At 45.5% G+C, this 14,385-nt stretch overlaps 1 protein-coding gene across 4 annotated transcripts in view; it reads left to right on the forward strand.

Annotated features, from left to right (window-relative positions):
- Positions 1-14,385, forward strand: part of LOC306809411 (multidrug resistance-associated protein 1) — a 44,340-nt gene that overhangs the window by 23,479 nt on the left and 6,476 nt on the right. For 3 of the 4 annotated variants that reach the window (XM_079320897.1, XM_079320899.1, XM_079320900.1), the window contains 15 exons: positions 350-496; positions 759-846; positions 1,077-1,146; positions 1,810-1,936; positions 3,246-3,422; positions 3,839-4,006; positions 4,366-4,543; positions 7,435-7,476; positions 8,981-9,065; positions 9,521-9,659; positions 10,551-10,758; positions 11,471-11,781; positions 12,883-13,082; positions 13,478-13,604; positions 13,947-14,048. In XM_079320897.1, the coding sequence (XP_079177023.1) occupies positions 350-496; positions 759-846; positions 1,077-1,146; positions 1,810-1,936; positions 3,246-3,422; positions 3,839-4,006; positions 4,366-4,543; positions 7,435-7,476; positions 8,981-9,065; positions 9,521-9,659; positions 10,551-10,758; positions 11,471-11,781; positions 12,883-13,082; positions 13,478-13,604; positions 13,947-14,048 (2,169 nt within the window). The remainder of the gene's footprint in view (positions 1-349; positions 497-758; positions 847-1,076; positions 1,147-1,809; positions 1,937-3,245; positions 3,423-3,838; positions 4,007-4,365; positions 4,544-7,434; positions 7,477-8,980; positions 9,066-9,520; positions 9,660-10,550; positions 10,759-11,470; positions 11,782-12,882; positions 13,083-13,477; positions 13,605-13,946; positions 14,049-14,385) is intronic. The other variant, XM_079320898.1, reaches the window with a different exon arrangement.

The raw sequence follows: 14,385 nt of genomic DNA on the forward strand, positions 1-14,385 counted from the left end.
TGCTGCAATACCTGGTGCTTTGAGGAGTGTCTTAGAACTGAAAGAGATCAGGAAAAAAGACCAGTGATGATCTCTATTTCCCTTTTCCTGACCACAAATAGCCTGGGACATTTGTGCTTTCCCCTTTGCCATGGGAGGAAAATGAGCACTTATCTCTTTTTAAAGAGGAGCCATCAACTCCTTTTGACAACAGCAGATTTTAATCATATGTTTGTTTTGCAAAAAGTGTTGTCAGGAAGGAAGAGTTATCAGAACATTGCTCTTTCTTTGATTTATGGTCTGATTCCAGTTGTCACACTGTACCTGGCTTGGCTTTAAGGCCTGACCCTCACCTGTGCATTGTTTTCAGGTTGCCCTGTCCACGTTTTCTGTGTATGTCCTGACAGACAAGAGCCACGTCTTGGATGCTGAGAAGGCTTTTGTTTCTCTGGCATTATTCAACATCCTCAGGTTTCCACTGAACATGCTTCCTATGGTCATCAGCAACATGGTGGAAGTAAGCCTTGAGCCATTCAGGGTGTTTTGGGTGCAGGAGGAGGCCCTGGCTGGGAAGATCCCATTCCCTGCCTGGGGAATGGCCCCTGGAATGTGGCACCTTGGAAGGGACCCTGTGCTAGGGGACAATCCCAGCTGTGCTGGGAGGGGTTCCTGACATCACCCAGATTCCCTGTGGGCTGGGAAGTGGAAGTTTGCCTATCTAACAACTGTGCCATGGATTTAAGCAGAGCATAAATAGCTTTTTGTCCTTTTTCCTGCAGGCCAGTGTCTCCCTGAAGCGCCTCAGGGTGTTCCTGTCCCATGAGGAGCTGGACCCAGACAGCATTGTCAGGGGGCCCAGCAAAGAGGGTGAGATCAGTGGCTGCAGCTTTGGGGTGGGCCCTTTGCTTTCTGAAACAAATTCACTGCATTTCTGGTGGGTTTTGCTGATAAATTTGAGCCAGAAAACAGGAGTTTGTAAATGAAAATTATCAAAAGGCTCTTCCTTCTCAGATGGTGTTTAGACTGCTTTGAATTGTGACAGCACAATTGAGCTGCTTGCATTGATGCTTTTATAAACATGAGTTTTTTCTTTACAGCTGAAGGATGCATTGTTGTGAAGAATGCAACTTTTAGCTGGGCCAAAACTGATCCTCCTTTGCTGAGCAGGTAAAGAGTGGTGCCCTTTATTCCACTCTGTAATCTTACTGCATCATAAATTATCTGTATTCTAATTATAAAGTACATATGGAGAAGAGTTTGTTGCCATAAAGAAAGAGAACAAATCATGTCAGTTCCATATATTTTTAAAAATTGTTTATTTATGAAGTAGAGATTTTTGCAGTTTAGTTTACAGTGTGCCCATGTCCCATTTCACAGCCTGATCCCCACTGTGCTCTGCTGGCCTGGATCCTGGGCTGCAGAAAGCAGCAATGCAGCCACAAGCTGAGCCTTCCCTGTGCCCTGTTCCCTTCCTTATTTTGGCTGCTTTTTCTTGGGCCTTAAATGGCAAAATGGGATAAAAATGCTGCATTTACATCTGTGTTCATAGAGCCCTTGAGAGAAATCTTGCAAAGATTGGGTCACAGTGGTTTTTTTCTTTATATTTTCATCCCCTTTTGAATAATTACTTTATGTTCTGAGTTCTAAGCATGGGGAGAACTAGGTGCTTTGGGAGTGAGAGGTTTGGATTTTCAAACAGCTCCATTTCAGTGCTGAGTCACTGTTTGCAGTGGGTGTTCACATTGCACCTGCTTTTGGACTGGTTCAGTTGACTGTTTAACTGCTGGGTGTGCCAGCAAGCAAGGCTGAATTCTGTGCACTTTATTTCAGCATTAATTTCACTGTTCCTGAAGGCTCCCTGGTGGCTGTTGTTGGTCAGGTTGGCTGTGGAAAGTCCTCACTGCTGTCTGCACTGCTGGGGGAGATGGACAAAAAGGAAGGCTACGTGCTTGTCAAGGTGTGACACGTGGAGAACTGTTCAGCTGTCTGTGGGTATTGCCAGAGGGACTCTGGATTCCAGGTGCTCTGAAAAGGGAGCAGCAGCCTCTCACATGGATCACTTTTTAGGCTGCTTTCCTGGCAAACCATGTACAGGGTTATCCTGCACTCTGTTAACCTGGACCCAGCAGCATCCCAGTCTGGGTATGAGGAGGGGAGACCCTGTCACATATTGTCACAGAACACACAGAGTTGTGTTTTACCTGCTCAGAGAATTGCAGGAGGGAGGTGGGAGAACATGTCCAGCTGCTCTTGCAGTTTGTTCTGTTTTAGACATCAGAGCTGCATGAAGCTAACAGAGAAAATCACCTGGAAGGAAAGTTACTTTAAGAGCAGAACAAATCTGCCACATTTAAAAGTCTGTAGATCTGGCCACCTTCAGAATTATTGTGGAAAAATAAACGAATCGAATGACTAATTATTAGTGCAGAAAGAGAAGGCAGAACTGATACTCAAATAAAAATCCTGTGCATTATCTCAGTGTCCTCCTTTGAAGTGACTTTGATATGGAAACCACTTCCTTTGCTTTCTGCAGAAACCTCTTGGCAGGGTGGGTTTGTTAAACACTGCATTCCAGATTAAACTCTTTTGTGCAGAACATAGTTTATAATTATATGAAAGAAGTAATGACTTTTGACATGCAGTAATTGTGCAAACGTTCTCTAAACAAATGTTTCCTCCAGGTTTATATTAATCGCATTTTGTTTGAAGTCCTTTATTTTCCACCAATGTACTTTGTTACATTCACTCGTAGAGAGGATTACAAAAATAACAGTTGGGAGGAGGCGGGAGCCCAGGAACTGCTTTGTTTGGAGTGCCCTGGGTGATTTGAGAGGCGATTAGCACTGCCTGGCTCACTGAGCCTGCTGGGCCTTGACTGCAAACTCTTAGTTTATACTGAACTTTCTTTTTCTTGCAGAGCTCTGTAGCAAACTCTTAGTTTATACTGAACTTTATTTTCCTTGCAGAGCTCTGTAGCAAACTCTTAATCTCAATACTGAACTTTATTTTTCTTGTAGGGCTCTATAGTAAACTCTTAGTCTCAATACTGAACTTTATTTTTCTTGCAGAGCTCTGTAGCAAACTCTTAGTCTCAGTACTGAACTTTCCTTTTCTTGCAGGCTCTGTAGCAAACTGTTAAGTCTCAGTACTGACCTTTTTTCCTTGCAGGGCTCTGTAGCAAGCTCTTGGTGTCAAACCTGACCTTTTTTCCTTGCAGGGCTCTGTAACAAGCTCTTAATCTCAAACCTGACCTTTTTTCCTTGCAGGGCTCTGTGGCCTACGTTCCCCAGCAGGCCTGGCTGCAGAATGCCACTCTGCAGGATAACATTGTCTTTGGGAGGGATTTGAGCGAGAGCCGCTACAAGCGGGTGGTCGAGGCTTGTGCCCTGCTGCCTGACATTGAGATTCTTCCTTCAGGGGACAAAACTGAAATAGGAGAAAAGGTATCTCAGTGCCCACTCCAAACAGGGCTCTTGGTGTGCTTGAGGCTGTGGGACTCTCACTGTGCTCTGTCTTGAAGCTGTATTGAATTTGAGACACTCAGAGCAGAAATCCTCTGGAATAAGAGGCAGATCTGAACAGTTTGTTTTCCTTCTCTCTAAGTCTCAAAGGGGAAGAACCCTGACCTCAGTTACAAATATAAAACCATCTTGTAGTGACAGTTTTTAATTGTTTCTAAGTTGCCACGGTTATAGAGCAGAAAAATAGAAACAGGAAGAGAAAAATCTTCTGAACACTTCAAAGCAAGCAAACCCTCCTCCAAAAACTGAAATAAACCCCCTGTGACTCATGTCTTTCATAAACTATAGGAGGCCATCTTTCAGCTGTAGATAAAGATTGTGTTTTCTTGTTTCCCCAGGGTGTGAATTTGTCTGGAGGACAGAAGCAGCGAGTCAGTCTTGCTCGGGCAGTTTACTACAATGCAGATGTTTATTTACTTGATGATCCTTTATCAGCTGTTGATGCTCACGTTGGAAAACATATTTTTGAAAAAGTTATTGGACCAAAAGGAATCCTGAGAAATAAAGTATGTTACAATGTCTCTGGAGAATGCTTTTTCTTGGCTGAGTTCAAATGATTCCAAGTTTGTCAAGTTGCATATTTAGACTTTTGTTTCTAACATCTGAGAAATGAAAGGATCCCTCTGCAATTTTAGAGGACTTTTATAAAGCACTGGTATTTTTGTAGTGAAGGATGCTTTGGTTTCTGTAATTGAAAATTATTTGCTGGAACAATCAAGACAATGTTCTCTTAAAAATGCTGCATGCCTGTCCCTCATTACTCTTCTGTTACATACAGAATTCAGGCAGTAAAGAGCTGCAGCCCAGCCATGGTATTCACTAACCTGAGATGACAGAAACCCTTTCTTTTCCTTTTTCCTTTTAGACTCGGGTTTTGGTAACCCATGCAATCAACTATCTGCCTCAGATGGACACAATTCTGGTGATGACTGATGGAGAAATCTCTGAGATGGGCTCTTACCAGGAGCTGCTGGAGCAGGATGGGGCTTTTGCTGAGTTTCTTCGTACCTATGCTACTGCTGAGCAAGCCATGGAGAGCAGTGGTGAGCAAATAAACAAATCACCTCTCCTGCTGTCTGCCATGTCAGTAAGGGAGCCCTGGTACAGGAAAAACAGCAGTACTGGTAGGAAAGTTAAAAGAAATCACTATTTCTTGTGATTGCCTGTATAGGTAGAGGTGCTTATTCCTTGGGGGTGTTGCAGGTTGTGAGGTTAAACACACATTATTTCTTAAAATCAGGAAAATGTGTTGCAGATCTGCAGTAAAATCTCCTGTCAGATGGCAGTGAGGCTGCTAAAGGCCAGCTGGGGTTTATACACCTCCTGTCTCTGTTGGGATGAGTCTTCCTTATGCAACTAATTCCTTGGGGGATGGGGGGAGGAAGCAGCTCAGTCTCCAGCTGCTGTCCTTGACTCCTGCTTTACAAAACAGCTGTGGAGCTGCACTGCTGCAGGAGTGCACTGCAGGTTTATTCTCCTTTTATCTGAAGACAGTTGCAGTATTGGATTTCAGCAGAACTCTAGTCTTGGCCTCCAGCCTGTTTCCTTCACTGGGTTACCTGTGGTGATTTCCTGATGCTCCTGCTGGGAAGTGCAAGGGTTGGGTTGGTGCTGCCTGGGGTTAAGGTGGTGACACAAGTTTGGGAGCAGATGCAGAGAATGTTTTGGGAACTAGGAAGGGCCTGAGCCTCCTTTTGCTTTATCTTCCATTTGGAAAACCACTGGTTCCTTCCCATATCCTGGAGTTTTTTGGTGTGCATGGGTGGGTGCCTCACTGTGGGAAGAGATTCTGTGCAGGTTCACTTCTGTGTATTTTCTGTGGCCCCTTGGGGCACAGTCAGACTTCCTGCAATCCTCAGTGTATGTGAAATTCCTAGGCAAATTGACTTTCTCTGTGCTTCCCTAGGCAGTTCACAAGTTAACTTTAATGTGAAGATTGCCCTCATTTAATAGCCCTTCAGCTCTTTGTCTCCTCCCATTTTCAAATGTGGAAAAGTAGGTTTTGAAATCCTTTTCATTAAACTAAATTACTTTATTTTTCCATATAATTACTGAATTTTCTTTTGGAAAGTGAGCCAGTGCTTTATCTTTTGCCATGATTCTCTGCAGTTTTCTAATGAGAGGCTCTTCAGTACCACCCTGGTGATCTGGAGGGGATTGCTGTATCACAGGCTTGGCCTGCTTGCAGCAGATTTGTTCATCTGTTCTAGTCAAGTGATCTTCTGCCAGGGTAAAAAGTGAAAAGTAGAGGCATTGTTTGTCTGATTCACAGGGATGCTATTAATGTTTATTGGATGTGTAAAAGGTCAGTGTTGCTGAGGATCACAGGCTGCTGGCTGAGCTGTGCCTGCACCCCCAGTTTTGGGGGAGGCTCCCCTGCCTGAGGCTGTGCTGGCAGCACAGGGAGCTGCTGCCTTCAGGCTGCAATAATAATAATCTGTGCAGACTGCAGTAATAATCTGTGCAGGCTGCAATAATAATAATCTGTGCAGGCTGCAGTAATAATCTGTGCAGGCTGCAATAATAATAATCTGTGCAGGCTGCAGTAATAATCTGTGCAGGCTGCAATAATAATCTGTACAGGCTCAATAATAATCTGTGCAGGCTCCATAATAATCTGTATAGGCTCAATAATAATCTGTGCAGGCTGCAATAATAATCTGTATAGGCTCAATAATAATCTGTACAGGCTGCAATAATAATCTGTGCAGGCTCAATAATAATCTGTACAGGCTCAATAATAATCTGTGCAGGCTGCAATAATAATCTGTGCAGGCTCAATAATAATCTGTGCAGGTTGTAATAATAATCTGTATAGGCTCAATAATAATCTGTGCAGGCTGCAATAATAATCTGTGCAGGCTGCAATAATAATCTGTATAGGCTCAATAATAATCTGTACAGGCTCAATAATAATCTGTACAGGCTCAATAATAATCTGTATAGGCTCAATAATAATCTGTATAGGCTCAATAATAATCTGTGCAGGCTGCAATAATAATCTGTGCAGGCTGCAATAATAATCTGTACAGGCTCAATAATAATCTGTACAGGCTCAATAATAATCTGTGCAGGCTGCAATAATAATCTGTGCAGGCTGCAATAATAATCTGTACAGGCTCAATAATAATATGTGCAGGCTCAATAATAATATGTGCAGGCTCAATAATAATCTGTGCAGGCTGCAATAATAATCTGTACAGGCTCAATAATAATCTGTGTAGGCTGCAATAATAATCTGTACAGGCTCAATAATAATATGTGCAGGCTCAATAATAATCTGTGCAGGCTGCAATAATAATCTGTGCAGGCTGCAATAATAATCTGTACAGGCTCAATAATAATATGTGCAGGCTCAATAATAATCTGTGCAGCCTGCAATAATAATCTGTGCAGGCTGCAATAATAATAATCTGTGCAGGCTCAATAATAATCTGTGCAGCCTGCAATAATAATCTGTGCAGGCTGCAATAATAATCTGTACAGGCTCAATAATAATCTGTGCAGGCTCAATAATAATCTGTGCAGGCTCAATAATAATCTGTATAGGCTCAATAATAATCTGTACAGGCTGCAATAATAATCTGTGCAGGCTGCAATAATAATCTGTGCAGGCTGCAATAATAATCTGTACAGGCTCAATAATAATCTGTACAGGCTGGGAGAGCCTCTCCTGCCCAGCCCTGAGCTCTGAGCTCTGCTCCCTCCCTCCCTCCCTCCCTCCCTCCCTCCCTTTGGGTTGGTGCCTCTGCCCTGCTGCCTGCCCCATCCTCAGCTTCATGGCCTTCTCTGGAGGGGAAACTCTGTTTGTGGCTTGGGGTTAAAACAGCATTTCAGCAAATCTGGTTTTGCCTTGGGTTTTGTATGTGAGGATGCAAAGATTGAAAATGGTAGAGTATGTTTTGGGAAAAACATTAATTATCTGTGCTTTTAGAGTCAGATTCATTAGAAGGACCCATCCAAGCTCTGGAAACAGGTAACTGCCATGTGGCTTTGCATTAGTGCTTGCCTTGCAGTAATGAGAGTAGCTGCAGTTTATTTGCAAGACACTGAGTCATTATCAGAAGATTTTTTCTGCACAGTAGGAGGTGTTTGCATGGTTTGCATGTCCTTAGTTGGTGAGTGGCAGCTTGTAGGTGACAGAGCAGCAGTTCTGCATCTCAGAGGAGGAAACTGCATCTTCCAGGAGGAAACTGGAACTTCACAGGCACACCTGGAGCCAGGAATGTGCTGGGTGTGCCAGGAGAGGCATCACTCAGGATTGAGCCCTCAGGTCCCTTTTCTTCTCAGATGTCTATTCAGTACTCACAGCTGTTCCCTTCTATAATTTTGGGTACTTTTTTTTTTCAGCAGAACCCTCATTAGGGGGGATTATACCTGCAAATGTCAGATTTACTGAGTCTTGAGCTTTTGCTCTCAGAGCTAAATGCAGTATAAGCAAGAAATCTTTAGTCTACAGAAAGAAATCAAATTTGAGCTTTTAGGGGAGGATGGTTTATTTGTGGTTTTGTTTTCTTCAGCAATGTTCTAGAGCAGAATGTGGCTGGAATACTTGTTGTTTTTCATGTGGGAACCTTTCAAAACAATGCAGTCCCATCTTGGTTTGATCTTATTCATGTAAATAAGAACTATGTAATCAAACTCTTTCACATTTTATGCTTTGTCTTTTTAAGGCCATGCTGAACAATTTATTTTTGGGTTTTTAGAGTAATGAACCAATATTCAGTTTGCAGATACAGAAGGGAGAGCAATCCACACTTAAGGTGCTGATGATCTGTTTTATGCATATATTTTGCTTTCATATAAAAACATGAAAATGTCAGACTCTAGATTTACACAAATTTTCCTGAATATATTTTGAGTATATTTAGGTTTATACCTTTGTATAAACTATGCATAGATCGTTCAAAAATGCAAAAATCCTTGTTGCAAACTCCAAAATAACTTCCATACATGAAAATAGATTTCCATTTACTGACAGCTAACTTTTTGGGAGTCAGACATTTGGTTTTTATAAGGAAAATTAACATAACCTGGACCTAGAAGTTTTGCTCATGGCAAAATTAAATGGTGCAGAAAAGGTGAATATTTCAAGCTGACAGGTTTTGTGGAGTGTTTTAGACACTTGTCTTGTGTGTGCTGCATCTTGGTGCAAGTGGGATGTTGTGGGATAACAATTCATGCAAAGATCTCTTGCTTAAAGTCATCAACATAAAATATCTCCTCATAATTATATTACATTATTACTGACCTACATTTGCTGGAAAAAGAAATGTTCCCTGTCTTGGCAATTAACTCTCTTGGGGGTTTTAGGGAACTAAACTGATTTGTTCAGCTGGTCAGTTTTCTGTTAGTATCTGTAAATACTTGTGCTCCCTGCTTTGTTTACATGTTAAGACTGCAGCTGACAATTAGGATTGAAATGAAATGTTTGTGTCTCTCTGCCTAACCATTTCCATATTTATTTTTCACCCCCTCAGACACAAACAGTCCATCTGCAAAGGAAGGGAAGCCTGTGGAAAATGGAAGCCTTGTGAATGAAGCCCCTGGAAGGCTGATGCATAGGTGTGTGTGTTCTCTTTTCCTTGTTTTATTTTTCCCTCTTGTCCCCCATCCAGCCACCCAGATGTGGATGAACAGCAGTGGGATGTTTATGGTGTTTGAGTGCCTGGGAGTTAAATGCCTTTTTGGGGGGTGGGTGCCCTTTTTGCACTCCAGCAGCTGCTGTGCTGGTGATGGGGTGTGGAAGGGCTGGTCTGGATGGTCACAGAGCATTTTCCTTTCTGGAGTGTGATTGTGCAAGCAAGACCTCTTTCCTGGGGACTGTTGTTGCCCCTGCCACGGGTGCCTGGAACCCAAAGCACCCAGGGAGGGCTGGGGACCCTCTGCCCCACAGTGGCAGCTCAGCAATCCCCTGGGACTGAGAGCCACTGGCCTGGAGCTGTCACTGCCCAGCCCGGGTGTGAGCTGGCACTCCTGCTGTGTCTAGCTGAGGTTAAAAAGGAAATATCTTCACACAGGCAGCTCAGCAACTCTTCAACATACAGCAGAGACACTGGGAGGCCCCAGCAGCAGAGCAGCACAGCAGAGCTGCAGAAGCCACTTGCTGAGAAGAATTCCTGGAAGCTGACAGAGGCTGACACAGCTAAGACTGGGAGGGTAAGGTCTCCAGTTCCCACTTCTGTGCCCTCTTGCAGCTTTGCAAAAATGTATTTCAGAAGAAAATAACTTCTGAAGCCCGTGTAACTGGTGTGAGAATGGGCTGAGGGAATTCTTGACCTTGCTTGTGTAACAGTTGATGGAAGTGTTGCTGTGCCCTCTGCTCCCAAACCTGAGCCCCATGCTTGCCTGTGGAAGGAATGTTGACACAAACTTCTGTGGGAGAGGATGGGCCTGGCCACAACAAAGTGCAGAGGGAGAGATGCAAACCTGCAGCTGTTTCTTGGAGAGGGGTTGCAATGAAAAGTGCCCTTCCTTGTGAGGATCTGCAGTTGACACAGATGAATTTCAGCCAAGTTTCCACTGTAGACATAAGTGTCTAATCCCAGGATATCCAGGGTTTTTTGGGAAACCTCAGACTGGGGTTCCTGGGAAAGGGGCAGTTATCCCTCCTAGAAATGCTGCTCAGATCCAGGCTGGATTGCTTGTTGTTGGTTCAAGATAGATCACAGGATGGAATCATGTGGAGCAAGGCTTGGTTTAAAGCTTTGCAATCTTGTGGTACAGGGAGCCAGAAGCTGGAGCTCCTCAGTGGAGTTCTTGGCTCTGCTGCTGATGCTCTGTGCTGCTCCAGGCAGCTCCCTGCTGCTCCTCCCTTGCCTGGGATGCCATGGAAGGATGATGTGTGCCTGCCCTGGGGCACTGCTGGCTTTGGCTTGTCTCCATGGAATGCTCTGCAGCACCAGTTCCCAAGCAGAGGCTCCCTGGAGTGCAGCTGCTGTGTGTCCATGGCCCACACAGGGATACTGACTTTAACTAGCTGTGGGACAAGGGGCAGCTGCTGGTTTTGAAACTGAGCTGCAAAATGAATGTTTCTTTTTGTCTTTTCAGGTAAAGGCATCAGTGTACTGGGAGTACATGAAATCCATCGGACTCTTTATGTCTTTCTTGGCCATTTTCCTCTTTATCTGTAATCACGTGGCCTCCTTGGCTTCCAACTACTGGCTGAGTTTATGGACAGATGATCCCGTGATCAATGGGACACAGCAGAACACAACTCTCAGGCTGGGAGTATATGGAGTACTGGGAATTTCTCAAGGTTTGCTTGCTCTTGTGAATTTTAAGATTTGCCAGCTCAGTGTTCCTAATACTCTTGGTGCCTGCAGCAGCATTTTGCAAAAGATTTGAGTGTGGGTTTTTATAGAAAAATGAAAAACTTGAATTTAAAAAAAGCAACATATACAATTAGCCAGTTACAGAATGTGTTTTTCCTTTCATTTGTAAATGAAATTTCTCAAAGTGAGAAGTATTTTGCTCTCTGATGAGCCAGAATTGTCACAAAATATCTGATTTGAAAGTGTGTCCTTGGCCTGTCAGCAGGCTGCTGTGGCTGCTCTGCAGGGGCAGATTGTGGCTGTGCTGCCTCCCTGCAGCCCCAGCCTGCCCTGGCTCTCTGTGGCTCCATCCAGGGGCAGGCTGCTTCAGGGATGTTTTGTTTTGTCTCCTCTTTGTGGTTTAGAGTTTGTTTGTCATGAAACCAAACACCCCAAGAACCCCACTTCAAAAGTGCCATGAAAATCCCACAATAAAAAACAAACACCAGGAGCAAAATCAGTGACGTTTGCTCAGGGAAAATGTTCAAATTCTACACCAGTTTTTATGATGGAGAAGCAATGAAAAGAAATGTGATGTTTTCACTGGTTTCTTTGTTTAATTCCTTGCTGAGTCTACCTGAAGTGAGCACGATGAGAGAATGAGGGAAATGCTTTGTGGGAGGGGTGGCAGCAGCTGACAGCGAGTCTCCTCCCCAGGCATTGCAGTGTTTGGCTACTCCATGGTGGTGTCAGTGGGAGGGATCCTTGCATCTCGTTACCTGCACCTGGACCTGCTGCACAACGTGCTCAGGTGCCCCATGAGCTTCTTTGAGCGCACGCCCAGCGGGAACCTGGTGAACCGTTTCTCCAAGGAGCTGGACACCATCGACTCTGCCATCCCCCCCATCATCAAGATGTTCATGGGCTCCACCTTCAATGTCATTGGGGCTTGTATCATCATTCTGCTGGCCACACCCATAGCTGCTGTCATCATCCCACCCCTGGGGCTGCTCTACTTGCTTGTGCAGGTAAAGGGTGATGCTTGGGGGGGCAGGAGCAGTGGTCACCTCCTCTGTCAGCTGGGAGAATTCTTGCCCTGCCCAAGGAAGGATTTTAATGTGTTACATTTGAGTCATGCTTGACTGGCTGTGCTTTGCATGGTTTACTGATAATCTGACGTTAGCACAGCATTTCCTTCCTTTGTCAAGTGTAAAATAACTTCTGTGCAGAAGTTAATCCTTTAATGCCTACTTTATAAAAATGGCATTAGATTTTGTGGCAAATTTTGCACAGCTTGTTGCTCAGAACTCAAATATGGAAATGGGCTTTTTCAAGACTTCTTTCCAAACATGAGAGTAGCCTTTGGAGGGGTATGTGTGCATTGCTCCTGTGCCTGTTTCATCAGAATATTGTTGACAGAGCAGGAGAGTGGATGGCAGCCTTTCACTCCTGTCCTGTGTGTGGGCAGGGTGTGCTTGATTCACTCTGGCTTTACTCCTGGAAACTGGTAGAGCCAGCACAGATGGAAGAGAAGCAGCTGGGGTTTGACTTTGGCCCTTGAATTTGTAAATCCTTTTGGCTCCATTAGTAAACCATCAAGTGGTGATATGTGTGTTTTATACTGTAGAGCTAAACTTGCTGATAAAAGAAAGAGGAGAACATGGCTGTGGCATGAGATGGGTTGATTTGCAGTTATTTAAAAGCAGCAGTGTATGTAATGGTCCTTTAGGCCTGAAAGTGTTGGGGAAGGTGTGTGTTCCCATGTGTGAGTTATTCTCTGTCTCTAGCAGCCCAGGTGGCAGGGAGCTGTTATGATTCCCTTGTCTCCCCAGCCCCAATCTGGCTGTAGGCACAGATTCCCCTCTCTGTCCCCATCCTGGTGATCCCAGTCCCCCTGTCCCCATCCCCATGCTGCTGATCCCAGTTCCCCATCCCCATGCTGCTGATCCCAGTCCCCCTGTCCCCATGCTGCTGATCCCAGTTCCCCATGCTGCTGATCCCAGTTCCCCAGTTCCCCATGCTGCTGATCCCAGTCCCCCTGTCCCCATGCTGCTGATCCCAGTCCCCCTGTCCCCATGCTGCTGATGCCCATCCCCATCCCCTGGCTGAGCAGGGTGCTGTCCCTGCAGAGGTTTTACGTGGCCAGCTCGCGGCAGCTGCGGCGCCTGGAGTCCGTCAGCCGCTCTCCCGTGTACTCGCACTTCAACGAGACCCTGCTGGGGGTCGGGGTCATCAGAGCCTTCCAGGAGCAGGCACGCTTCATCAGGCACAACGACAGCAAGGTGGATGAGAATCAGAAAGCTTACTACCCAAGCATTGTTGCAAACAGGTACCGGTGGGGCTGCAGCCACCCGGGGGGACGGGGATCTTGTCACTCACAGCTCCTGGCTTCTCCAGGGCAGGGAGTGTGTGGGGAAGTTAAAATTACTCCTGAATCTCTCACCTTTCTGAGAGTTCCTGCCTTGTTTCTGGGTTGTATTCTTTTAGAAGCTTTGATTTATTGATCCCTATGTTCAGAAAGCAGTTGTAGTTAAGACAGGATTTCTGCACCATTCATTCTGGATGCCTCTAAGTGCACATGCTGCTGGGGCAGAGCCTCACGTATCTTGCAGTCCTGTGTCGCCAGCAGGACACAGATGCCATATTATCAATCTTGCAAAAAGAAGGGTGTGTAGCAGCTGCTGCTGCCTCACCCTGCTGTGGGTGGGTGTCTGTGCCCTGCAGGTGGCTGGCTGTGCGCCTGGAGTTCGTGGGGAACTGCATCGTGCTCTTTGCCGCGCTCTTCGCGGTCATCGCGCGCACCAAGCTCAGCGCGGGGCTGGTCGGCCTCTCCGTGTCCTACTCGCTGCAGGTAACCCTGCCTCCCCTAAACCCTCTGAGCTGCTAGACTGCATTGCCTTTCTGGGAAAACAAACACAAGGAACGTGGCAAATAACAATTGCAAACAGTATCTGAGAAGATGCTGGGAGGTTGTTCTGTGCGTTCCCTGTGTGAGGGGATGTGGCCAAGGTGTCTCTTCCCATGTATCTCAACAGCATTTGGGCTTTCCCCCTGTCCAGCACTGATTAACCAAGGTATTGTCTGTGTTTGTGCATCCCATGAAATTGCAATGCTTTGCTTGTTCCATGTTTTTCATTTATTGCAGGTGACCTATTTAGTGTAAGCTGCTCTCTGACTCCTTTTCTCCTTGCAGATCACAGCATACTTGAACTGGCTGGTCCGTATGTCCTCCGAGCTGGAAACCAACATTGTTGCTGTTGAGAGAGTCAAAGAATACTCTGAGATGGAGAAGGAGGTACACTGAGCTGCCCAGCTCCCTTTGGGAGCCAGTGCCCTGTCCTGGGGTCTCAGCTGCCCTGAGTGGGCTGCAGGGTGGGACAGAGCTCAGGACCCAGTGCCTGCCAGGGAAGGGCTGGGGCTCAGTGGGAAGTTCCTGTTGGTGCTTTTTGTGGAGCATCCACTGGTGTTTACACAGGGCTGTTTAGGAAATGGGCTCTTAGTTCTGAGAAGTTCCTACTGCTAGGTTCAAGGCTAAGCAGTAGGGCAGCACAAATGTTTTGGTTTCCTAAGGCTTTAAACATCATGGTTTTATTTGTTTCTCTTTTTGCACTCAGTATGGGGAATAAAAAGGT

The sequence above is a fragment of the Erithacus rubecula genome (assembly GCF_903797595.1).
Source record: "Erithacus rubecula genome assembly, chromosome: 17".
Classification (NCBI taxonomy): Eukaryota; Metazoa; Chordata; class Aves; order Passeriformes; family Muscicapidae; genus Erithacus; species Erithacus rubecula.